Source organism: Mycteria americana, chromosome 5 (genome assembly GCF_035582795.1).
Source record: "Mycteria americana isolate JAX WOST 10 ecotype Jacksonville Zoo and Gardens chromosome 5, USCA_MyAme_1.0, whole genome shotgun sequence".
Taxonomy (NCBI): Eukaryota; Metazoa; Chordata; class Aves; order Ciconiiformes; family Ciconiidae; genus Mycteria; species Mycteria americana.
Window position 1 is genome coordinate 57,583,802 of NC_134369.1, and position 25,761 is coordinate 57,609,562.

Genomic DNA, 25,761 nt, shown 5'->3' on the forward strand with positions numbered 1-25,761 from the left:
TAAGCCAGTGCATTTTAGAAGTTCAGAAATGTGTTGTGGAATGTGAATTTTCTAGGTTTGTGGTGTGTTGGTTTTTTTGGTTGGTTGGTACTTTGGGATTGGGGGGAGGGGCAGAATACTTGTTTGTTGGGGGGTTTTTTGTTTGGTTGTTGCTTTTGTTTTTTTTTTTTTTTAACTACAGAAAATATCTGAATATCAAAGGCAAATCAGCCTTTGTACTTAAGTTTAAGGGAAGATGTACTTCGGCACTAGTTACTCAAAGAGCAATTTAACATTCTCTCCCTACCCCAAATAGAAGTAATGGCATCAGAGACACACAAACTCTCCCAGAATTTAGAAGAGGAAATATTTCTACCCATTTATTCCTCTATCCAAAGTGAAAACGCAGGCATCAATTTAACAGCGATAATTGTACAACATACCTGTCTAAGACCACCAAATCAGTTGCAGTTTCAGCATTGCTCTTTAAAATTTTCTCCAGTTTCTGGATCTTCTCCTCTAAGTCTGCAGGATCACATTTCCCATTTAAAATGGAAGCTGTTAATCCCAAGATTCGAGGACATGATGGATAATCCTCACAGATCTGTGAAATAAAAGAGAATGAAATACCTCAGGACAGTTATCCTGCAAATCTACCATCAAGCTAGCAGATTGCAAACTTAGATGCTCAGTTGGAAACTAGTATTTCAATAGCAGGTGTTGCAAAAGGAACCAAACATTGAGTGAGTATTTTCTGTTCTATTGAGTGGAAGTTAAACTAGAAATTGAGTAAAATTTAACAGCAATCATCTTTAAAGGTAAATATTTACAATGTAAAAAAAAAAATATATAAAAATAAACAGTTAGCATTGCACAGAATATCCTTGCCACATTTACAACACACATATCATAATAATTCCACACCATGTAAAAACTAAAAGTATCATCTAAAAAAAAAAAAAAAAAAAAAAGACACATGCTCTGGTTAAACTTGAAGAGAGATTTGAAGAGACATCTATTATACAGGTTTCTTGTATTGTATAAGCCAAATACCACACGGAGACAAGAATATCCCAAAAGAGCTCTACAAACATCTTTAGAAATCAGTATTTTAAAAATAATAAAAATGTATTAGTACATCCCATTCCCAAACTCAAATATTTTATGAATTAATTTATAAAATTCCTCTAATTCCATAAATTTAGCTTCTCTTCTCTGTTAATGCCAGATTTTTCTTTAATCCCCACTGTAAAATACAGTAAATACTATGAGATAGGAAAAAAGTGTATCACTGAAGTCTTAATTCATTATGTAATTTCACAGTCCCAGAACATGCTAAAATATGGTTCTAATGATATTTTTCCTTGGAGGCAAAAGCTGCCTTAAATGGTTCCCACTTCTCCAGTCCTCCCACCTGACTCCTCCTCCTTAACCAAGTATTAAAACATTCATGCAATGGAAACCCACCTTCATAATTTCACGGTATGGGTGATCCTGGATTGCCAGATGGCACTCATCAAACACCAGAAGATTAATATTTGACAAGGATAAATACTCATTTCTCAAAACAGTCAAAGCAACATGACATGTCATAACCAGAACCTAGATTGAAAGAAAAAAAAAAAGTGTCAGTATAAGAAAAGTGCAAGCTTCTGATCAAGCCTAACTTACTGTAGGCTCTGCTTATATTTATAGTTTATACTTAATACGTTACCTGATGCTTAGAGAATTCCTGACTCCACTTCTCTTTTGTCCATAATTCAGTTGTCTCTAAACTTGAATACTCTCCCACTTTAAGATCTGAATGTGTCCTGACAGCTGACACTTGCTGAGCAACTTGATTTGCTTAAGAAAAAAAAATATTAAAAAATCTCAATCACAGAAAAGTCTTTTCAGACATTAATTTTCAAGATGTGTGTCATATTACCTAGCACCATGTTTCATAACATAGCTTAGACTAATGTTAAACCAGGTGTACACGACAACTGCCTCCATGTAAAACCACAGCAAGGAAACAGATTGGTAACTAAATTGCACTTCAGATTGAATGTCTTAATTTTAAACCAGGAAACAGAAAATGTCATACAGATAAACACGTCGTATTACATGGATTATAAGCACAAGATGAAAGGATTCACATTCTTTTAGTAGTTTAGCATCCTTGCTGTTGAAGACTATGCAAAAGTTTCTCCCAACTTTGCTTTCACATAACTTCTGTTAAGAGACATGCCAAGGAAATATTAGCAGCATGTTTAGGAAATTAATATACTTTTCCCCTTACCTGAATTGACCAAGAACACAGTCCTTTTTCCATTTTTGTTGAAATCTCCCCTGATCTGATAGGACAGCTCTTTAGTGAGTAGTACTGCAATAAAAGTCTTCCCTGAGCCAGTGTTTAAGCAGACTATTGTATTATGATCCAAAGCTGCTTCAAGCAGTTCAACCTAGGTTCAAAAAATAATAATGTCCTTACTTGCGGCAATGCAGTGAAAAAGCTGACAAAAAAAGTAACACAAGTGGTAAATAAACTACAGACAAGTCAGTAGTATCTCTAGAGATCTTTCCAGTGCCATAGAATTAATATGTCTCTTTCATAACAATGTAGTCACAGCCTTTCAAAAAATATTAATACACACTATGTATGTGTGATTAATACACACTATATATATGTGTGTCAATTGTATGAGGTTCAACAAGGCTGTGTCGAGTCCTGCACTTGGGTCACAACAACGCCATGCAACACTACAGACTTGGGGAAGAGTGGCTGGAAAGCTGCCTGGCAGAAAAGGACCTGGGGGTGTTGGTTGACAGCCACCTGAATATGAGCCAGCTAGAATATGAGCGGCTGAGGGAACTGGGGTTGTTTAGTCTGGAGCAAAGGCAGCTCAGGGAAGACCTTATCGCTCTCTACAACTACCTGAAAGGAGGCTGTAGAGAGGTGGGTGATGGTCTCTTCTCCAAGTAACAAGCCATAGGACAAGAGGAAATGGCCTCAAGTTGTGCCAGGGAGGTTTAGATTTGGTGAAGAAATTTTTCCTAATACCCAAAGGGTTGTCAAGCATTGGAACAGGCTGCCCAGGGAAGCAGTTGAGTCGCCATCCCTGGAGGTATTTAAAAGACGTGTAGATGTGGTGCTTAGGGACATGGTTTAGTGGTGGACTTGGCAGTGCTAGGTTAACAGTTGGACTGGATGATCTTAAAGGTCTTTTCCAACCTAAACGATTCTATGATTCTATATAGTCTAGCTTCTAAATCTAAAATTGTTTAATATCACAATTTGCTTCTATTTTAAGTAGCTTTCTAACTATATCTTTTTAATAGATAATTCTGTTGCTAGATAGATTGTGTGAAGAAAGAAGCTAGAGCTTTTAAATCTAACTGTATACATCACTTCAGCCAAATAAGCAAGTATATTAACTCAAGGTGACCTAAGCTTTTCAGTAATACTAACCAAATGCTAGCTTTCAGGCACCTCTGCAGTGCAAAGAAAACTTAAATTCTAGAACTCAGAAATAGCTTTCCTTAACAAAATGAAAAATCAGAGTGCCCTGATGAGGTTTCTGACATTGCTGAGCTGCTTTGACCAGTATGTGAACCAAAAATCAAGATTTACCATGTAGAAGACAGAAGATCAGAGGGGGAAGGAGCCATGATTGTATGCATACAATTGAGATGCACAGTGTGATGTTTACTGTATTTGCCCCTAACAGCATTTTGCAGAGAGCAGCAAGAGACTACTTAGCTTAAAAGTTGTTCTGCTCATTAGAGCAAACTGAGAAGAGGGCATGGGAACACTACAATTGTAGAACACAGCCAAACTAAAGAAAAAGAGACACAATTAACTCCCAACAGGTGGAGCTGTGAGAGAGACATGCCTAGACTGTGTGCAACACTGCACATTCTCCAGCTGCTCTGGTTCTTTTTCTGTTAAGTTAATGGATTTAATTGTACTTTTTTCTGACATTACTGTATTAGTATTATCACTAGTACCTGATATTTTCTTGGCGTGTAAATGTTATCATGAATTGCTTCTTGTTGCCATGGTAGTCCAAAAAATGGACCCATTGGGGAGGAAGCAGGGGTCATGAGCTGCAGTCCTGCCATGCTGAGGGATTGCAAAGCAGGGCTTTTCATTCATTCATTCATCCAGTGTTTCTTTCATTGCATTTTTGTTCCAGCACAGCCTACTATGAGAAGAAAAAGAAATGGTATTAGATACAGTCACAATATAAAGCAAGAAGAGAAAATTTATTCTAAGAAAAGGACATTACTTGATTTTACTTCCAGTAAGTGTTAAATCTCATGCTATTTTCAGCAGAAAATGTTAATTTTAAATTTACAGGCACTTTTCCACTCAAAGATTTGTGTTTATCAACGTACTAAAGAAATTCAAAAGGAGCTGTACTTTATGGGGCAAAGTTCATTCTAGGCATTTGGATTTATGCATGTACATTTCAGAATAAAGTCCCATTTATGTTCTGACAGAATCACATTTAAAACATCTTTAAGAACAAATTTTTAAAAATAAAGCTGTTTTAGCTTTATTTCAGGAAAGGAAAAGGTCGATTTTCTAGAGCACAGGCATAAATAAGTATTACATTTTCCATTTCTCTTTCCAACCAAAAAGTCCCTATGACCAGTTAAAGCTTTACATACACAAACACAACAGGAACTTTAATCAGCAGGAAAAGAACAGAAACTACACAAGAACCTCAGTATTTTCAAATCAACAGATTCTGATAAGGTTATCTATTTAAGGAACTGGCAGAAATATTATAAATAATTGCTGATGACTCTGATAAGGACTAATGGAAAAGTGGACCCTTATAGGGTTAACCACCAATTTCCAGAAAGATATTTTAATTGATAAACAAACAAACCATTCGCAAGTTGATGATAATTATGCACTGGAAAACACCTTCCTACTAAGGCTATGAAGTCCTCATCACAGGGGGTTTTTAAAAATGTTTGCTGTCAGGAATGACCAAGGTTAGGAAAAAAAAAAAAAAAAGAATCAATTCTACCTTGCCCAGGGAAACTGATTAAGGCCTGACAATATAGAAAAATATTGAAGTATAATACAAACATACTGCACCAAATCTAAGAAATTTTGAATACTTCCCCCCCTTCAAATCAGATACCTACACTACTCAACAAAACAATATTTTTGAAAGTTTTCCTCAAAATTCCTAGATGCTCTACATTCATTTTAGCATCAGTCTCAAAATGAGAAATGCATAAAACTGACAATGCTTTAAAGTTTAATCATTCATTAGAAATACATGAGGAAAAGCTAATTATCAGCTTATTTCTTAGAAGTGTCCTTGCTTTTCTATATAACAGGAAAGCTGGTTAAGTTTTGCAAATGTGCCGTAGGGAAAAAAAAAAAAAGATAAAAGTCTGATATGGTATCTAATAGAAAATATTAACCACTAATGATTATGAGAAATAACTGCTTTGAGATATTACAAATAAAGCAGTAATTTCTTTTAAAAAAGTATTCATTTATTTTTGTACCAAGATGAAATTTTATTTTATTTACCATAGTCTTCCACTAATAAAACATTGTAGCTCTTTCTTGTATATTCACATATTTAAGTTAAATATTATAATTTGGGCCATGTCTAAATACTGATTTATATTCTAACTTAACTAATATTAAATAACTATGGGAAGCTCTGACAAAAGAGATCAAATGGAAAACTAAAGAGAATCTCTCTCAGGTATATCTTGCAATATAAGGAGAAGGCAATACATTGAATTGCATGACTGCTCCTCTTGCCACTTTATAGAAAGTAGTCAGAGACAAAACTTTGTCTCAGGTTTTTCCAAAGGGGTAGGGAGAGTCCTGAAGGACAGTGTGGTTAAGTTGAAGTAATATTGTTCTGTTCCATTATAAAGAATTATTTCTCTTTTGAAGGCAAACATTCAGTAGTAAACCCTACTTAGTGAAAGAGGGTAAACGTATTTTCTTGGTCTTTGGCTCAGCAATCAATGTACTTCCCCCTCCATCAAAAATAGTATTTCTTTACTAAGAAAACTGTGTTGATATTGCTCGAATCTTGTCTGATATTTTAATCTGAGCTTCACAGACACTGTCAGGGTGAGAAGACTCCAGAAAGAAAAGATGTTTTTTTTGGTTTTTTGGGTTTTTTTGGTTTGTTTGTTTTTTGTTGTTTTTTTTTTTTTTTTTTTTTTTAAAAAAGGAATTAATATACATTTTCACGGGACATACTGATGTATGCTCTTGACGTTTTATCTGATTTTTTTTTTCCCAGTTGCTTTTGAATGAATCTCCAAACTCATGCAAATCTTCTCATTTATTTTTTCAGTGCTATAACCTAAGCTACCATTTCAGCCTGAGTCTTTCAGATTATCTAAATAGCTAAAATGGATCAGTATGATATTGCTTTATTTAGCTCCAAATAGAAAACAACATAGTCTACACACATCATAAAATTAGTAATACAACATTATGCATTTCAGTTTAATACAAAAAGACTCCTGTCGATTTCTAAATTGTTTTTGTACATTTCAAACAATGCATACAAGCACATGCAGGTTCTGTTCTAACAATTCAACTAGTAACTTTACAGAGCTTTCAAATCTGGCACAACTAAAAGATGTTTTGGTTCAATCCCTCTTTGGAACTAGTGGCTTCATGGCTGTTCCTCCACTGGGACTCCACAGCTCTGGGCCACAGGAGACAACCAGCAGGAAAGATGTGTATGTGCTATACCGTTGCATGTAGCAAAGATGATCATCCTTGACATTCTGATCTATTGAGCATCTGCACATCAAATGTACTGATTTTAATCACTACGTGACTAATCAAATTAAATCAGTCATGTGGCAAGAGCAGTAGCATGACATACAATCTTCCCCAGCCACTGGCAGAAAGCCTCTGGAAACTCTGGGCACTGCTAACTTAAGTGAAGCTTTTGTATGAACTGACAGCTTAGGTGTATGAGAGCAGGAGAGAAGGGAAAAAAACAGAGAAAAGAGTGTTGTCCCTGACCCACCCCAAGCTTATGGATGAAGCTCCCCTTTAATATATCTAGCTTCTCTTTTTATATTCCAATGAGTATCATGCTATTTGGTAACACATACAAAAAATCCTTTGAAGAACACAAAAGTCTTTATCACGACTACAATATTTCATTGAAATGGTCTCAGGCATGTTTCTCTACTTACATAAAACAACTCATGTGGAAACACGGTTAGTGTTTGCTTTGTTTAAAGTCAGACCTGGTCACAGCCATCATAATTGATCAAGGCTAGAAGGGACCAGGAAAAAAAACCCAAACCTTTTGCATAATAAAAGCTAAGGCCGATTCGCCAATCATTCTTGTATCTAAACCCAGCCACTTCAGTTTTATGAATCACTTTAGATCAGCAGTGTCTCCTCTTTGTTTACTATTCCACTTATTTTGTGTTTCTTTTCCAAATCTTAAGTACAACCTTGGGAACATATAAAATAGCTATATCACATCACCAGGAGGGAATTAAGGAAAGAAAACCAAACTTATTTGAGAAGGTTGCTAATAAAAAACAAGAACAGGATCTAATATTTACAAATAAGCATATCTCCTTTGCTACACACTTCACAACAGTGATACTAGGTTAGCTACCCCACTGCAAGAAGCAAGGGGATTTACACTTACACATGGTTCCAGCTTGATTTGGAAGAGCTGTGAAACAACACATCCTCTAAACTACAATTTTGGTTTCTGTGTATCTTCATGGAAGACCTGCCCTAAAGTACAATCATCTCATCGAGATCAAAAAGCATTCTCAAAAAAACCTTTGAAGTGCAAAGGCAGAAGTACATGCACATTTGTAACTTGAAAAGTAAGCACAAGCAAAACACCATTGCCTGCCACTGTTAACCATACCATTATTACCCTGCAGTCTGTCAAAAAAAGGAGAATTTAGCTATGACAAACTGCACAATTAATTAGCAAAATAACAAAGTTAAGCTCACATGAAGCAGAATGCACTTGAAAAAGCTTAAATCCCCTCCCACTGTATGCTAACTCAGGTAAAAAGAAAGAGTTCTCCTCCCTAAACCATCAATGCTACTTCCTGCTGTGCTAAAGTTTCCTAGTCCTGGCCTTCCTTTGTATTATTTGTATTGGAAGTATATAAGATCTGACAAGATCAATGTCAATGTTATTACAGTAGTAAGCCAGAATAATGAAGTAATTGTATTATTCTCTACTTCTCTATTTCAATAGCAAGGAAAAAAACAAAGTTCTTCAATAAAAGCAAAGCAGTACAGGACCATCTAGAAATAAAAAGGGAAAAAACACATCTACTTGAAGAACAGATTTTAAATTGAAAACATTTGAGATCTAAGTACATATGTTCAGAATTTGTGGACAGAAATCAACTGAACTTGGCTAACTGAAACTAGCGTACAGGGAAGCAGGAAAAAAACAAACTAGTCCTGCTCAGCCAGTGTGAGTAACAAAGATACCTGCTAACATGTTCTATCTTTATCCAATGCGTTATTTTCAAAACTGATAGAACAAGAAACTGTAAGAACTTGCTGAAGCCGAATCTGGAGGGACAAAAACAGGAAACAAGTGTTGCTTCCTGTGGCTTAAGACTAGGTTACAGAAGCTGGACAAAGCACCACAGTGCCCAAGCTTATCTGTTCTACTAAAATAATAATGAAAGGTCCAGTTTTACAGCCATCAATCTTGACAGTTTTAGGAGCAAAATTCACAATTTGATGTCCTTACTTTAATGCACATTTATGTGAACAGACAGTGAACTGCAGAGCTAAGACTAACGCCTTGTTCGACCATTTCAAGAACTTTGTTTCAGAAGGGCATGAGGTTGGGAATGAACAGCCAGCAACATTTAATAGCAGTTTCTTCCAGTCTACAGTAATTCTGGAAGCGTGGTGTAGGTTTTTCAGTCATAGGACTATATCCAAGTTGAAGCAGTCCTTTGGTGCACAAAAAGATTTCAAGGTTTACTGCGCTAAGGAATACAAGCCAAACCAAGTAGGGCACTCACCTGGAGTAAGACTTCCTGGATCTAGTCCCGCTTCAAGGACTGTTTGAAACATTTATGGAATGACAGTCTGAAGTAAACAGAGAAGAGACTAGAGCCCTGGGGACACATCTTTCAAGTTTTTACCACCATTTGCATGTGTTATATTCATATCATGTATGTGTTATATTCATATCAAGCTAATGCAATACTACAACTATCTTCTATTAACAACAAAAATTTATTACTGCCATACACAATGTATTTCATCTGCTTTCTTCACTAACGTTGATTTGTAAATTTGTACCTGATAAAATCCTTGTGATACAAAATTTATTTCTAGTGCTGTAGGTTTTCATCTTTGTCCAGGAATGTCTAATTTACTCTCTAAAAACACTCCCACCATCAGCAAAAAAAAAAGTTAGCCTCAAGGGGTGGAAAAAAAAAAATCCACTTACTCTAAAGTAAATAAACCACAATCTATACAAAAGATATGACTAGAATCTTGCTGCTTGAATATTCTTTCACACGAACACCTAAAGAGTCTGAATATTGCATTATTTATAGTAAGTTTTACATCCGAATCCTACATGAAACATTAATTGCTGAAAGATCTAACACAGAAAATTCTTACTTGGGTAATAGAGGAACAAATAAAAAGAAAACTGTAAAATATTACAAATACAAAATACAATGTAGAAAATTAATGTCAATGTTAATTTACAAAATGTAAAATATTCACGGAGGATGTTCCATACCAACTACTGCAGAAGTCTGCAGTAAAGTGACTTTTACTTACACCGTGGCAAGAATTGTTTTTGCTCAAGTGAAGGTTAACATACAAGATTCCTACATCGTCCGAGTTCTAAACCTGTTTTTAAAAGTGTATTCTTAAAAGGATTTGAATTTTCCTGTGATAGTCCAAAAGCATTACAAAAGCATATTTTGTGAATATTACTCCTGTAACTTCAGTTCTCTTAGAGAATTAAAAAAACCCAAACAAACAAAACACAACCAGTTTGGGGTTAGTTGGGTTTTTTTTGTTTTTTGTTTTTTGTTTTTTTTTGGGGGGGGGGGGGGGGGGGCAGCCCAAAACTCAAACATCTCAGAAACAAGTTTAAAAGTTTCATTTTCATGGGAAAAGGGTTTTTTACCCCCTTCACTTAGCAGCCAATATCTAGGATACTTTGAAAATTAAGCATTGAGATTTCTGCTCCCAACTCAAAATTCAAAGTTTCTAAACAACATCATTCGGCCCAGAAGGTCTAAAGTAAGGAAATACTGTCAAACAATACTATTCACAAGATGAATCAGAAATCTCTTTTATATTATGCTATCTTTAACATACAACACAGCTGCATGAGACACTCCTTATCTGTTATTCTTCAAAGACCTTCACCACATGCATTGCCTAACAGCAGTTTTTATGTTTGGTCATACAATATTCTTGAAAGGATGGGGGGATCATATTTTGGATCTGTTCCCTTTCAAGAAGGGCAAACAGAATACATAAATGCTTACAAAGCTCAAATATAAGCATTACTATAAGAACCAGCTTCCCTGGTTTTCCTAGCACAATCATCCATATTCATTATGAATGTTCATCTTTAACTAGAAGAATTTTATTTGTTCTATTTTTCTGATACAGAACCAGTCTAACAGCACAAGCAGAACACTGGTCTCTAATAGCATACCAAGACATACCAAAGCAGCAAAGGCTGCTTTCTGTTGTTCAGAAAAGTTTCATTAAAGAGATTATTTAAGGAAGATTACACTGAGGCTCTACATTTGAATGAGCTGCTTCTGAAGCATTTCTACAAGCAATATAGTATCATTAATGGCTGGAATTCCTGGCAGACTCCTCCTAAACATCTGTATATAGGAGAGAAATGGAGTACAACCTGCCTCTTAGCAGACTCAAACACACAACCCCTTAAGTCCTTCATCTAGTGTTGAGTCACCAGTATGACCAAACCTGGATTTGAGGCAAAAGCCTAATAAATGCTTTCTGTTGCAATTATTCTAGCTCTATCAACAGAGCCAGCAAGACACAGATCACACCAACAAAATTATGCTGCTGTACACTGTAACAGTCTCTAAAGCAAAAGGATTATACCACCATATATCAGCATAACATACACGGGCTGTAGGGCATTTACCTGTACAGAAATAAAATGTGACAACAAAAATCAGTTTTCTAGCATATCTATAGTGACACCAGTACACGAGGCCTTCAGAATAAAAGTTCAGAAAGCGGATGTTTCTCCTTTAACAAATACAGACAGCCAGATTCTGGAACAAACTGTTTCATTTTTTACAATGATGTGTGTAAGGCCCTGTGCAACGGTCCTAACTATGTAGTCACTTAGTCAGTGGTGCAGAATTGGTGCTATGCAGATTCCTTTTCTTTTACCTCTAACACAGAGGACAAGAGATAAAACATGAAGTGTATGGCACCTAAGATGCAAAGCAAGGTGAGGACCAGTGAAACTAGATACATTTCTGTCTTCGCTATGCTATCAAACTACATACACATTTTTCTTCTACATAGCTTTAATTGGATAGCCTCTTTTCCTGTTTTTGTGGAACTCATAATTCAAACTGAAGCACACTATTGAAACTAAGGACTTAACAATTTACCTGCCATTTACTTCCCTCACCATTTACTTTTTATCTCCTATCTGGAACAACATATACATTCAATTCTAATTCCAACCCTTCATATCTCTCCTCTTCCCACATTTTTTTTTTTAAATTGATTGTATTTCACCAACGCAACCACATTTGAATATTAAAAGCCACAAGAAATATTTAAACACACACACTCCCTTTTAAAAAACTGAATACATTTCTAATCATATTCAGCTTCTTAAGAAATATCAAAGCATGTGTTTCATGACAAACATCTTTATCTATGCCATTGCTGCATCTAACCATCTATCGGTAAAATAAAGTAGCTACTTTCATTATTCTTTCCAAAGAAATTCACAGTAAATTTCTGTAACTACACACACGGAAGTTACTTTATGGTCCTGAAGAAGCTTTAAATATAAAATAGGAGAATACAGTGAAGTGATACATAAAAACCTGCTTCTCCCTTACTACAAAGCATAGTCTTACCGTTTTAATTTCCGCAGTCTCTGTATGTATGCTTCCCGAACTGCATTTTGACATCATGATATCAGCTTGTAGATAAATCACATAATTTGCAAGGTTCGGCTCTTAAAAACAACAACAAAACCTGTGAACTATAAAAATGGTTTGAAAAGGGAAGTACAATAGCAGAGTTAATTGTGGCAATTCAGTTGCTTATAAGCATTTAAATGTGTCAACCCTATACTAACTTGCTGACAAAAAATGAACTAAAGTCTATCCTGAACATGAATTATTTTAGTATTAGAAACGAAAATTTAAAAGAGTCATTTAAAAGCTAATTTTTGGTAGTTTAAATGTGCAAGTAAAGTGTACTTCCCTAATCCTATTTAACACGTTACTATGATTAATGTTAATAACTGGTTTATGTGAGAAATACAATAGCAGTATTTTCTACATAATTTTACTATGTTCTGTACAATTGTACTGCTTTTTCCATGTACATTTCATTTCACTTGAGTTAAAAAAACCCTAAAATCAGAATTCAAACTTCTTTAAAGTATTTCAATTTGAAGCCGCAAATAATACAGTAAACGCATGAAAAAGCAACAAAAGAAGCATTTCTTCCTAAGTACATTACCACATGTGTTTTTCAGAGTAAAAACATTGTGCAATTAAGATGGTGATTTGCATAAAAATACATTCAGCTATACAAGTAAAATGAAGATAGTCATTCATGACAAAGAATTTCATAGATATATTAGCCATTCTATAAAGCTACAACTTAAAACAAAAATACCATATCTAAGCAGATCTACAATGTTCTCAAAGCTCTAAAATACAAAATTTACACAATATATTCACCTAAAGTATGAGTTTTCCCAGACCTAAAAAGAGAGATTCTGAAGTCAAATTTTTTTAAATCAATACTGAAAACTTAAATGCAAAATGGATCTTGATGAAAATTTCTACTCCAATCAGTTCCATAAAGTTAACAAGAAGGACACTCCCAAGATTACTTCAGTATGTTCATTTTTACCTCAAATGCTGATGCTGAGCTTTTCCAGAGTCTCCAAGCCTGTAATTTTGTTTCACCCTAGGTAACCTAAAAGGCAATATAAAAAGAGAGCATTTTAACATGAACTGCCATAAAAATCAATTGTGCCATGTGGTAGTCTGCTTTCTTGCATTTTAATATTTAGCTCTGTAGCAACAGCACACGGTCCTTCAAAATCTAATTATCATATGTCCTTTTTTGGCTAGGGATACAGACAGTCAGTGTCTGAAAGATCAGCCTTAGAGCGCTCAGGAGATATTTGCATATTTTGTTTTATCTGCTAAAGTAATTGCTAGCTGAGTCCAACTAGATTTGCAGTTTTCCTCCCCTGTGCACTCTCCACCCATGTTTCACCTAATACAGTAATGAAATCTTGAAGAAACTTATCATTCAACACATTTAAAAAAAATTCTTAAAGAATGTATGTGTTTTGAGAAAACAAAATAAACGAAGTTATTGTTTTATTTTACAACAAGAATATGTAGGGAGTGCAGCACAAAATCTGATGAGTACTGTGTTCATGTGCAAAATACACCTACAAAAATTTTATTCCCAGGGCTACTTTTTAAATTTGTGTTTGCACCATACACACCTTTTTTCTGCACAAAATACAGCAAATTGCTGCTAAGATGCAGCGACTAGAACTTCGATGTATTATCACATGTCCCTGTTATGCCTAGGTTATTCATTTATTCACTGCCTCTAAAACATGAACCAGAATATGTATTCCATTGAACCAGAAAACAGCCTAACCACAGAAAACGGTCACATCTCTGGCAAAAATACAGAAATATACTCCACTTTATATTTGCAAGAAAAGCAGAAAGGAACAATATAGCATTTAGTTACCCCACCATATAATAAACATGAACAGAAAAAAAAAAAAAAGGTTCAACTCTGTCAGTAAAGCTAATGCCATATACGGCCTCACATAGCAAATGTACTTTATTCGCTAATCGTAGATGGCAAACAGAAAGCATACAGATCAGCAGGCAAGATCTGGGAGAACCAAAAGAAGTATGTAATTCTCCACCGACCCCAACAATTTCCTTTGGCACGTCAAAACCTTAAAACAGAAGATTGCAGCTTTAATCGATTGGCAGACATGAATTACAGTAGGCCCTTTTAATGCTGAAGCCAACATAAAACCAGACAGGCCACATTCCTGAGATGCAGTCAAGTTCTAGTACAAAACAGGGAGCTTATATCACATTAGCATCTAAATGGTGTTGGTGTACCTACTTAGACAAAAGCCTGTTGCGGTAGACGGCCAATCCTGCCTGTCTGCAGGCCAAAGGCATATGCAGCTTGCCAGTGATCCCAGCCACACAATGGACACAGCTAGGGGTTACCACAGCCAGTAACATAACCAACCCCTCCGGCATTTATTAACTATAACACTGGAGACCAATCTGATAAGATTTTTTTACCACATTAAAAAAATTATATATACACATCTCCTTTTACTCTACCGTGGCTGGGGATCTTGTTAAAAGAAAGTAAAAGGGACAAAAAGGAAAAATTAATTACATTGACGCTGCTAAAAATTAGACTTCTAGAATGTCTTCTATTGAACAGTAATGCCACCATTTAAAAAAAAAAAAGGTTTCTATGAAGAGCTCAACATTCACATTTTATCTAAAGGTAGAAAGTGAGAGTTCCAAGATAACTAGCCATTTGGAGTATCTAACTAGACACACCACAAACACATCAAATACTCAAAGAATAAAGCAGCAACATGGAAAAAAAGAAATAATCAGTTCCTATAAAGACATCAAGAGAAGCATCCAAGAAGTGACACACCAGTCACTTCTGCAAATCTCGAGTGCTCCAGTAATCTGCAAGCAACCACTAGTTACTTCTGCAAACCTCAGCCAAGATCTTCAAGTATTTTGGTTATTTGCTACTTAAAAATTTGCTAATACAACAATCAAGTATCCAAATATACCAACAAGTATACAGAAGAATATATCAACAGGTTTTATTTTTATTTCCTGGTTTTGTAATTCAGCATTTGAAAATAATCATGTTGATGTGATACCTGATTGCTATTAAAAAAGATTATCAGAAAGAGTAGGACTGAAATTTTAGAAGTAAAAGACCTATTGACGCACTACAGGCAACAGGCTGACAGTCTGTGTTTCAGATTCAATGTTCTTGCTCTTCAACTTCTTCTACAGTTTGAAATTAAACAACTATTCCCTCCACCCAAATAATGCTGTTAATATTTAATTAAACCATTATTCAAACTGTTAACATGAAAATGAAGTTCTTATCTTGCAAGAAGATCTATGCAATTGGACTCTTAAGCTCACAACAGAGCTATGACAAAGTGAATTATCTTCATGCAAATACAAATGAATTCCAGTGTGAATCAAAGTCCTGCAGCATCAGAGAGGGTAAGGTAAAAACTACCATCATGATCGGGAGGAAAAAGCCTGTCTGGGCTGGCATCCTGTCTCTATAATTACAGCTGGTCGCAGATGCTGGGGGGGAGTGTGAAGGGGACTCATCCTTCTCTTCCATATGTTATTCCAGCAACCTTATATTTCAAATATTTTTCTTTGGTTTATTATGGTACAAACAATAGTTAGTCAGAAACCACAGTACAAACTCCCTACTGCCTCAGATTAACTCCAAAACAAAATAGTCTCAGCATCCAAGGAACTAAGCCTTCTCCAGGGAAGTCAAGGGGAAAAAAAAAAAAAAAACAAACCAAAAAACATTACACTCGGGACATGTATCTCTAAAAAAAAAAATCTGAGCTATATGAACACTCTGAAACACATTTAATAGATTTAACAGCAATTTAACAGAATTAAATTATTCCACCTAATATTTAATTCCATTTTTTTTCAAGCTGCTGCTTGAAAACTAACCCACAGAAAAATCACGGCTAAGTTTATAGACCCTAATTTATGTAGGTAGCAATACTATTATTGATCAATATCACAAGAAAGGACAAGTGACCATATCTGTGAATTTATTTATCATTTGGTCCTTTACTTGGGTACCAAACTATTTACTTGTGATTGTTTAGTTTATTTAAAGGTTATGTTCAAGCCTTTCAGGCACCTATGTCTTTTGACAGGAAGGCAATTAAGCAGACACTAGGGCAGGGATTTCTCTGTTCCCCAATCCGGGGCCAAGCTGCAAGGCAAGTACAGTTCCAAAGCACCAATTATTCGTGCTTATGATAAGTAAAAGCAGCAGCTGCCCCGTGAATATAACCCCATGTGGGGATTTCAATCCTATTATTTGCATAAACATAAATCCTTTCTCTCCAGGTGGCAAAAAGTCAAGGTCCCCAAAACATGGGTGTTAGACAGTTTTCTGTTATGTCTGTGCCAGAACATCCAAAATTACTAAGTCCTCCACTAAAAAAGGCTTTCTCTGATGGCCTGTACGATGCATTGTATGATCCAAGACTTGCAGATATTTGGGGTTTAAGTCACCCTCTAGAATTTAACCCAAGTCTAAAAATCAGAGTTCAAATTCCCCATAGCTGGTCATAATACCAATTTATGTATCACCCAAGAATCAGTGTACAAACAATTAGCTTATTTTCAAAAAAGAATGTATTTATTATTAATGGTGCATCAAACTAACTCATCCTAATGCAACCTTAAAATACAGAAGTATTATATACCGGTTAGCGTATTATTTACTCCAATCACACTTTGGGCTTTGTAGTTTTTAATCTGGCTTCCTAAAAAAGAAAGGCTTCTCACCAGTTACACTATGTGTCTGCACATGTTCTTTCCCTGCAAAGAACCTGTGGGCACACTATGGAATTTTCTTTTATGTGAAGCTGGGATGAAGTCAATATTAAGTTCATAGTTGTAGTTATACTATAATAGTATAAAGAGACTATTTTTATTCCCAAATTCATAAGACATTCAAAGCTGCTCAGATGCAACAGAATCTCATCTCTAGAGAAAACACAAGAGGGGAAAAAAACCCACGAAATATAATTCATTAATTCTTTCATTTTATTGAAGAAAAAAATGAATCATTGGCAAGACATTTCCATAGGCCTGCCAGTTTTTTCTCTGAATATGTAAGAATGTCTAAAGGTATAGATGAAAATGCTCTGTGGAACACAGTGTTGCAAGGGCTCTCAACACAAGATGTGAAGAACAGAATTTCCCATGTTATGATTGCAAGAAAAGAATACATGTGCCTGATTGTAAAATGATCTGAATTAATTCCAAAATGGAAAAGGTCATTAGAAAAGGAAATTCTTAGTATCTTAACCTACATAACTGGCTAACCAACTTACTGTGCAGAGCAGCCATAAAAGGCTTTTATGTTGAGCCATTTCTTGTTTTAAGAGCTGAGAATCAACCAGGCCAGCGTTAATTATCTGTGTGATGATAATCTCAAATCAACAGGTGCAGTGCATTCTGCAGCGTTAATGGACCAATGCTAAAAAGCTTTGCATACCACGAAGCACTTAACATAGATTCCAGGTATTTTTAATTTTCTGTTTATAAAAATTAAAATAACCTTTAACTTAACAGTAGTAATTAATGTTTCCTATTTGAGTTAAACTAAAAATAACTGCAACCTTTAAGGCAGAGGCTTTTATATCCTACTGAAGCGTTAGGCCTCAGCATAGAAGCAGGTACTTAGATCATACTTACCTAGTTGAATACAATGAACATCACGTTAAAAAGCTACAGTATTTTATAGATACTGTTATTTCCCTCCATGCAAATATATGCTTTTAGAATAGAACATGATCATTCCTTTACATTCTTTACAGTTAAACAAACTAATATAAGACTTCAGCAGTTCATATCAATTAACAATTTTTATTTATTTTAATGCATCGATCTTCACTTTTCAGTATTGTCCAGTAAAGCACATAGATTTGCATACTGACTGGGGTTTAAAACTGGTGAGAAGCCATAAATATTACATTTTAACAGTACAAAGCTAGAAGCTTCATGTAGTATTTTCATATCACGGGTTATTTGTAGCACTGCTGACCTTCAAGAACAACTCACATGATACTGAAACTGATTCAGATATATTCAAGAATTTACTTGGGGAAAAGGTAGCGATGGGAGAGCTGAAGTCCTTATCTGAGGTAAAGCGGCAAAAAAAAAAAAAACCAGTATGTGATGAGACATACTTGTTTTGTGTATTCAAAGTCCTGAACTATAGGTAAGAAATACTGAAATGGTTTGCAAAGATTTGAGGACTTCATCTCATGCTGTATAGCTTAAATTTTTCATTGAAGAAAGAAACCTTTCTTTTTAACAGATGCTTTAAATGGAAGTCTTACATTTAACAGTAAATATTGAATCATGATTGACTTTGAAAAATAAAAATATTCAAGATCCACCAAATACAACTGGAACAGCTTCTTCTCCCCAATATGTGGAATCATAGGTGTTTAAAGATTGACTGAGAAGCTTTAAATTGTAGTCTTCTCCTTTGAAAGCTTTTCACATTGTGATCAACTATGAAAGCACAAGGTCAAACAGATAAACAGCCTACCATGTTAGCGTGAAGTGGCTCTCAGCTCCAATACTGGTGCAACTAAGTAACAGTTTCAGTGCACTGACACAAATCAGAACACAGACCCATTCCTGATTCAATCATCTGTCAATCTTCCACAGTAGCAGAATGAATGCAACATGAAAAAGAATAATCGGAGATAAAATAGGTATCCTTGAGAGATTTCTCTGAATGTATATTAACAGGTATCTTTGCCTAATGCTAAGCCTACATTACAGTTCAGAATCTTTTCAGTCCAGTGCAGCATTAGTCCAATTTTTCACATTAACTCTGCACTTTACGTATAGAGTAATGGAAACTCATCCTATGTGGCTAAAAAAAAAAAAAAGTATCGAAGTTGCTCCTCCTTGTTGAATGATAAAAAGAGCTTCAAAAACTGAAATAAGCTGTTTTGCTACAGCCACCATTAAAAAAAAGGGGGGGGATAAGCTAATATTTTACCCTTCGTTTCTCAGAATGGAGTGAAAGCTATTTCTGCATATAAGCAAAAGCATTCCCAGCTATGCAAATGAAACAATGGTTCCAGACACCAAAGCAGTTGTGGTTTACTGAATACTGCATCACTCATTTAATGATTATGGAGGCAGGTTAGAAGATAAGGGAATATTGCTAAACAATTCCACTTTTTCTATATTATTATCTAAAACGACTCAGGGCTGAGAAATAATGTTTTAAAGTAGTTAAATCCCTGTAAATGGTGCAGTTGAGGGTTTCTGACACTAGTTTGGGTTCTGGAAGCAATATAACTAAATTAATATAGTATTGCACCTGCCAATTAACTCTTCTGCTGAGCACAACTCAAATTAATATATTCCTATGGTTCTTTCAATTCCAGACCACGTCTGAATAACTAGCACAATATTGCACTGGAAAGACAGACACACCTACAGGATCCTGGTCCATAGCCACCAGTTGAAGGGAGTTCTTCTCTTCTGTAATACTAAAATACAGTCCTGCAATTCAATCAGTTGCAAACTGCATTTTCAGGACAGAACAGAAATATACTCGTTTCAGTAGAACCTCTTTTCTAAAAATAACACTGTAGATTTTGCTTTACCTGAATTACCAGCTCCACAGCACTGGTTATCAAACAATAATAGTATCAAAAAATAGAAAATATGAAGCAAAAAGAATGAATTCTGTCCTGTTCTTACCACATCAGTTGTAGTTTGCACAGAAGTTGTCAAACCACCTATCATTATGCCTAATATCATCTAATTACCAGAAGTATAATAGCAGACATTTTACAGCTTGCTTGATTGCAGCAACATTAAACAGCCAACATCAAGCAACCATCAGCAAAAACTCTTGAGGTGTTTTACTATTTCATTAGTTTTGATTTTTCAGAAAAAATGCAGCCAAATTCTGTGAGGTCTACATGACAGCTGCATCAGCAGAGCCTGGGCTATCTCCCCTTTTTGCTGGTGTCCTAAGCTTCTACTCTGGATACATTAGGACCTACAAAAAACGTGACAGCCTCACAGGTACATTCACTGCAGAAATCCTGGTGATTGACAAGAAAAGACTGGGAGATGACAGAAGAACCAGATAAGCAGCAGAACACATCTCCACCATTTTGAATTTGGGAAAATACAGATTCACACATGATCTTTTGCAGTTATCACTGTATCATTCTTCCAGTCTGGGTTAACTTCAGAAAATCCAGTGCTTGACATGTTATGACTGTTCCTAGGGCAGGCACATAGTGGAAACATTCCTTGACACCTTTCTGTTGGGCAGCTCTGCAAATACTTCAATACTTTCACTTTGTGATGAATACTGGATTAGGAGTACTTTCTTGCCCTCATTTATCCTCATGGTACCCTGCAGATGACCAATTCCAGCAGGTCAGACTGACTATGTAGCTCTCCAGAGGTCAATCGACTCTCTGAAAGCATCCATGAAGCAGCACAGAAGGGGATGGAGAGCAGCTGTAATGAATACATAACCTTTTAGGTAGGATCAGAAGAAACACTGCCAGCATTTAAATGACAAAGAACTCAATCTCATTATGAGGGAATAAAAGGAAAGGAGCAAGTTTCTAGAAGCAAACTAGAAAATCACTAATGCAATCAAAGTCTTGGAAAAGTAGAGACTTCTGCTTAAAAAAAAGCCCCAAAACAAAAACACACACACAGACCCCCCCCCAAACCACCAAAAACAAAACCACACCTTACTAAAAGTCTTAAGATACCAAATAATTCGTTTTAAAAGTGGCGGAATAATCAAGCATTTAAGGTAAATTACTCTACCATAACAACCCAATACAGGAAGTCTGATTAAATCAAAGGCATTAACACCCCTTAATTTAATCTTGATTTATATTGGGAAACCTTATATGTAAGGTTTCTTATATAACTAACCTTTCTATCAGTTCGAAACTTATTTTGGTTTTGTAGTTTTCTTCAGAAACAAGTGCTTCCATATTGACATTATTTACCTTGATTTGCAATTATCAAATACAGGCATCTGATTAATTAGGAGGGTAGTGTCACAGCCATTATTAACATTCAAGTAATTACATCATTTAGCTTACTCATTGGTATATGCCATTATGTAGAACAATTCCCCCCCCGCCTATTACGCATATTACTGTACATTTGGAAAGAATTTACAACTCATTTAATGCAAACATATCTTAAAGATAATAATAAATGAAACTTCATATTATGCAAAATAAATAAATACAACTGGCTTTCAATTTCATTGACTAATCATTTGCTTTTACCAGCTACAGGTAATGAGCTGACTTATTTGAGTAGGCATAAACAGATGCACTAAGATGCCTAAAGAGGCAGGTAATTGATTGGTATGACTTTCAGAACAATTTAAGCAGATTACATGCCTAACTTGCAATGGAGATTTGAAAGATTTCCCACTTCTTCCTCAGCATTGCTTTCTCAACTCTGAACAAGAGGAAATCTCTAACTTCTCTTTAGTTAACAGATTACTTACAACACCTTTCTTGCACAACAAAAATCAAAAGTACTATTATTTGGAAAAACACATAGTTAGCTTTCACCATTTTCAAGACTGAATACACAGATACTTACTGAAGGCAGGATACAATTCCAACCCTCAAAAACTTTCGTTTTCTCCGTAACTACATATAATTCATTAAAAATGGCCATTTTCATAATTTACAATTCAAGCTACTTCAGCATCTTTCAAACACATACTAAAACTGGTGGGGAAAAACAACAAACCAAAACAAAAAAAAACCCCAGGCTTAAGTCTAGGCCTTTAAAACTTGTCATATAAAAAGTTTTAAAATGAAATTTTAAAGGTATATTGTTTTGAAAAGTTTGACTTTGCTGCACAGACAAGAGCTTAGAGAAACTGAGACTAACCAACTAAGGCAATGAAGTTCATTCAAAAAGTAAAAGCGTGTTAAGCCCTTATGGGCAAGCTGTCACTGAGAAGAGTGAGTTTATTATTCCTCTTCTAGCAGGATTAAACACAGAGCATATGCAGAGGTTTAACATACCATAATTTCACCAGATTGGTATTTCATATGAGCTCTCTCAAATATGCTTATAAAAATCTGTGTCTGGTTGTACAGTCAAACTTTTCTACAATAATCACAGAAGAAATATGATCTCTGGTGTAGACAAAATACAGGAAGTAACTTTGTATTTTATCACTTTTCTTTTGTTTTCATGCAGCAGGAAGACAAAATGCTGTATGATATAGGCTCCCAGATCACAGCTAAACATGCATTTAATACGTCACTGCTATACATACAAGAGCATAACTCTTCCTCACTCTTCAACCTACATGCTGCCTCCGATCCTCTCTTATGCTGGCACAACTGCTTCCAGGTAATTTGTGACCACATCTAGAGAAAGACCGTAACAGAATAAAGAAGTCACACAGCACAAGATTGTTTCTTAGATGAATTAGTCTCCTTAATCCACTTTACCATACAACTTCAGAAATGCTTGCACCAATAAAGCTTAACAACAAATACCACTAGCTGGGGACACACAGGTGTTTTCTTTCTAGGCAGAAATGCCATCTAAAATGCACGTCAAACTACAGCCTAGGATACAGCCTATGCATCTTGGATGCCTGACAGGAAAAAGGATTTATTGTTTTCAGCAGTACCTCCATTATCATATATCCCCTAATTAGAATGCAAAATTTTAAAGAATATGAATATTTTATATTAATATTTTCTACTTTTGTCTTTTTAATTAACCCTCTGGACAGTATCATAACATCAATTGCAAATACTCCTGCATTAAGTATTGGCTACTATTTCATATGAAAATTATATACAGTCAACTAATATTCTTAGAAGTATGCCTGTAAATTGAAACTTGTAAATACTGTTTATCCCATAAATCTAATGGGATACAAAAGTTTAGCCCACATTTTAAGTGCTGAACTCCTAACATTGAAAGGTGTATTGTTTACATTTGGATATTCTTGCTCAAAGATTTAATGTATCTTAACTGTACTATCACCATTCAACTACATGTTTTAACAAAAACTGCAGTCAATTTTCACCATAAAACTGAGTTTAGCCTCTTGGAAAAAAACCCCACGGTCTAGAAAATTTATATAGCCTCACCCCACCCCCAGTTCTACTCTGAAAGCAAATTTATGGGGTGGGGAGAAACAGAACCTTAGTCAAGTTGGGAAAAAAGAAAAATCAGAAAGTTTTACTGATTTACAAAGGTGACTTGCCTCTCTCAACTAGTCCAACTTGTTACTTCTGAACTTCCCACACAGTTATTTAAAGACTTCTGTTGTGGATAGTGTGGGGTCCTAAAGCTCTGATTTCAAATTAAGGATTACAAATCTCTACCATGTTGGTGGTAAACAAACCTGGGAGTTGTTTATTTGTTTTGGGTTTTGTTTCTGTGTGTGGTTGGGGTTTTTTTGGTTGGTTTTTGGGGGTTGGGTGGTTGGTTTTTTGGGGTTTTTTGTTTTGTTTTTTAAATCAGGACAATGATTTGCCTTTCCCTCACTGAAGGCTAACCGCTCTGCTTGGAAGAGCTTTTAAAGCTAATCAAAGTATGCCTGAGAACTTGAACACACAATTACTAAAAAAAACACCCCATCACTTTCAGAAGAATGGAAAACTGGATTGAGGAAAGCATTCATTTTTTAGGTTATCAGGCTTTGATCTGTGTTTGATTATAATACTATCTTGGAATACACAATCACTACATTTGAGGAAAACTGGAAAAGATGCCCTAAAATTTTAAGCAGTTTCTTGCACAGCTCCCTAATTATGGAGTCATGACTAGAAATTACCACTAGATAAAAATGAGAGGTTTTAAACTAGGTATAACTTCAGATCTGAATTTCCCAAGCTAATTGCTAGAGCCCAGTTGTTCCATCTTGATTATTGCTCTTTCTGATCATTGTTACTTTTGTTAAAAAGCTGTTAAAGTCTCAGAGTATTACTCACTAAAGAAATGTAGTTAAATCTAATGCAATTTTTATTCCCTTTTCAGAATATACCATAAGCTTTTTTCCCCCACTTTGGTTCATATCCTGGATTTACCACAGGTTATTTTCATATAAAAAACCCACAAGATTACTGTAATAACACACCTTTTTATAACAGCAGCTATTAACAGTAAGTGAGAAAGTGGAAGGTTGAGAAAAATATGAAAATTATTTCAATTAATAGGTGAGAAGAAAAATCAATATTCATACAGTAAGGAAGACAATCAAGTGGAAAGTAGTATTTTGGGATTAGATTTCACGAGACTGGGGATCCAATCCCATGGCAACCTAGTGGAAGCAACCCCACTCTCACTGCTCCTTCCCTTCTCTAAACAGCTTTGACGCCTGCATGACTCTGGGAGAAAAATAGTTCAGCACACTAACCAAGTGATTTTTTATTTTTCTTGACCTAGGCAAGTTTTCTGCTGGTTCAGCAAGCTGAATTAAGTAGTTGACGGGGATCAGACGAGTATTAGAGCTGGCATGAGGAGACAGCTATCATCCATTTTGACAGCCACTAGACTGCCTACATTATAGAAAACAAGCAAATTGGATTCAAGAGGTTTTTTACTGTCACTCAAAACTAGACCACCTTCTCTTCTCTATTGCCAACTGTTGCTGAACCGTGTTACACTAGTGACAGTAAACCCGAAAATTCCAGAAACAAAACTTCTTGCTGTATAGTCCAAAACTAATTGAACGCAGCAAAAGGAAACACCTAGTGGCAGCAGACAGCAATAACAGGATGAACTGATAAAAGATGTTAACAACTGTTAATAGTTGGCAGTTAATGTATACATTAGTAGCATTATTGGCATGCTACTAAAAATGCTTGCCAGAAATCAGCACCTGCTTCATCATTATGCCAGTCACTACATGCCCTAAAATCATCCAGTAATTCCTTGTAGACCCTCATCCACCAAGATAATAACCAGTCAGTAGACAGTTTTAACAAATCATGAATTTTGTCACTGAAAGCTCACCTTCTATTCAGTTTAGGTAACACACAGAGAATACCATTTTCCAGATAATTCAGTATTAATCAAGGCAGGTTTCAATTCTCAACTTCTACATAGCAGAGCATTAACTATGCAAAGACTACTATAGGGAAAATTACTCATCTCCTGGAAGTCGATTGTATGTCTTTCAAAGACCCAGGGAGCTCATAAATGTTTTTGGCATTCTCCCAGTCCTCTTTCAATGAACTACTTCAAGGTAAAAATGCAGGCCTACGTTGCCCATTAGCTTCATAAAACCTACACCTCCTCCTCCAGAGCTTTGTCACCTGTCACAGCTCATACTCTTTGCTCTCAAATCCCAGGACAAATTCCTTAGAACATAGTATAGCCACACTTCTTCAGAGGAACATTTCACTAAATCATAGTCTTTCTGATTACACAGTAAACAAATCAACTTATCTATTCAGCATATAAATCTATGGATTTGAATACCTGGCTATAAATTTCTTAACATTTTATCTATAATCTTTGAAAGTATACAGACAGCTTTTTCTTGCCCTACCAATTACAGCTTGCTATGTTTCTTTAGTGCCAAAATAAGTCAACTCAGGAGGCTGATGCTGACAGAGTTCAATATTCTTTGGAAACAATGAAGGAAAAACTTCCCCACACACACAC

General features: G+C 35.5%; 1 protein-coding gene across 7 annotated transcripts in view; it reads right to left on the reverse strand.

The window, feature by feature from the left end:
* The window catches only part of DICER1 (dicer 1, ribonuclease III), a 70,514-nt gene that overhangs the window by 38,453 nt on the left and 6,300 nt on the right, over nucleotides 1-25,761 (reverse strand). For 4 of the 7 annotated variants that reach the window (XM_075503517.1, XM_075503514.1, XM_075503518.1 and 1 more), the window contains 7 exons: nucleotides 13,115-13,180; nucleotides 12,103-12,203; nucleotides 3,970-4,166; nucleotides 2,261-2,423; nucleotides 1,694-1,824; nucleotides 1,447-1,581; nucleotides 423-583 (listed from right to left, as the gene is read on the reverse strand). In XM_075503517.1, coding sequence (XP_075359632.1) covers nucleotides 423-583; nucleotides 1,447-1,581; nucleotides 1,694-1,824; nucleotides 2,261-2,423; nucleotides 3,970-4,113 — 734 coding nt within the window. In that variant the 5' untranslated portion in view covers nucleotides 4,114-4,166; nucleotides 12,103-12,203; nucleotides 13,115-13,180. Of the gene's footprint in view, nucleotides 1-422; nucleotides 584-1,446; nucleotides 1,582-1,693; nucleotides 1,825-2,260; nucleotides 2,424-3,969; nucleotides 4,167-12,102; nucleotides 12,231-13,114; nucleotides 13,181-25,761 lie in introns of all 7 variants that reach the window. The other 3 variants (XM_075503519.1, XM_075503515.1, XM_075503520.1) reach the window with 2 other exon arrangements.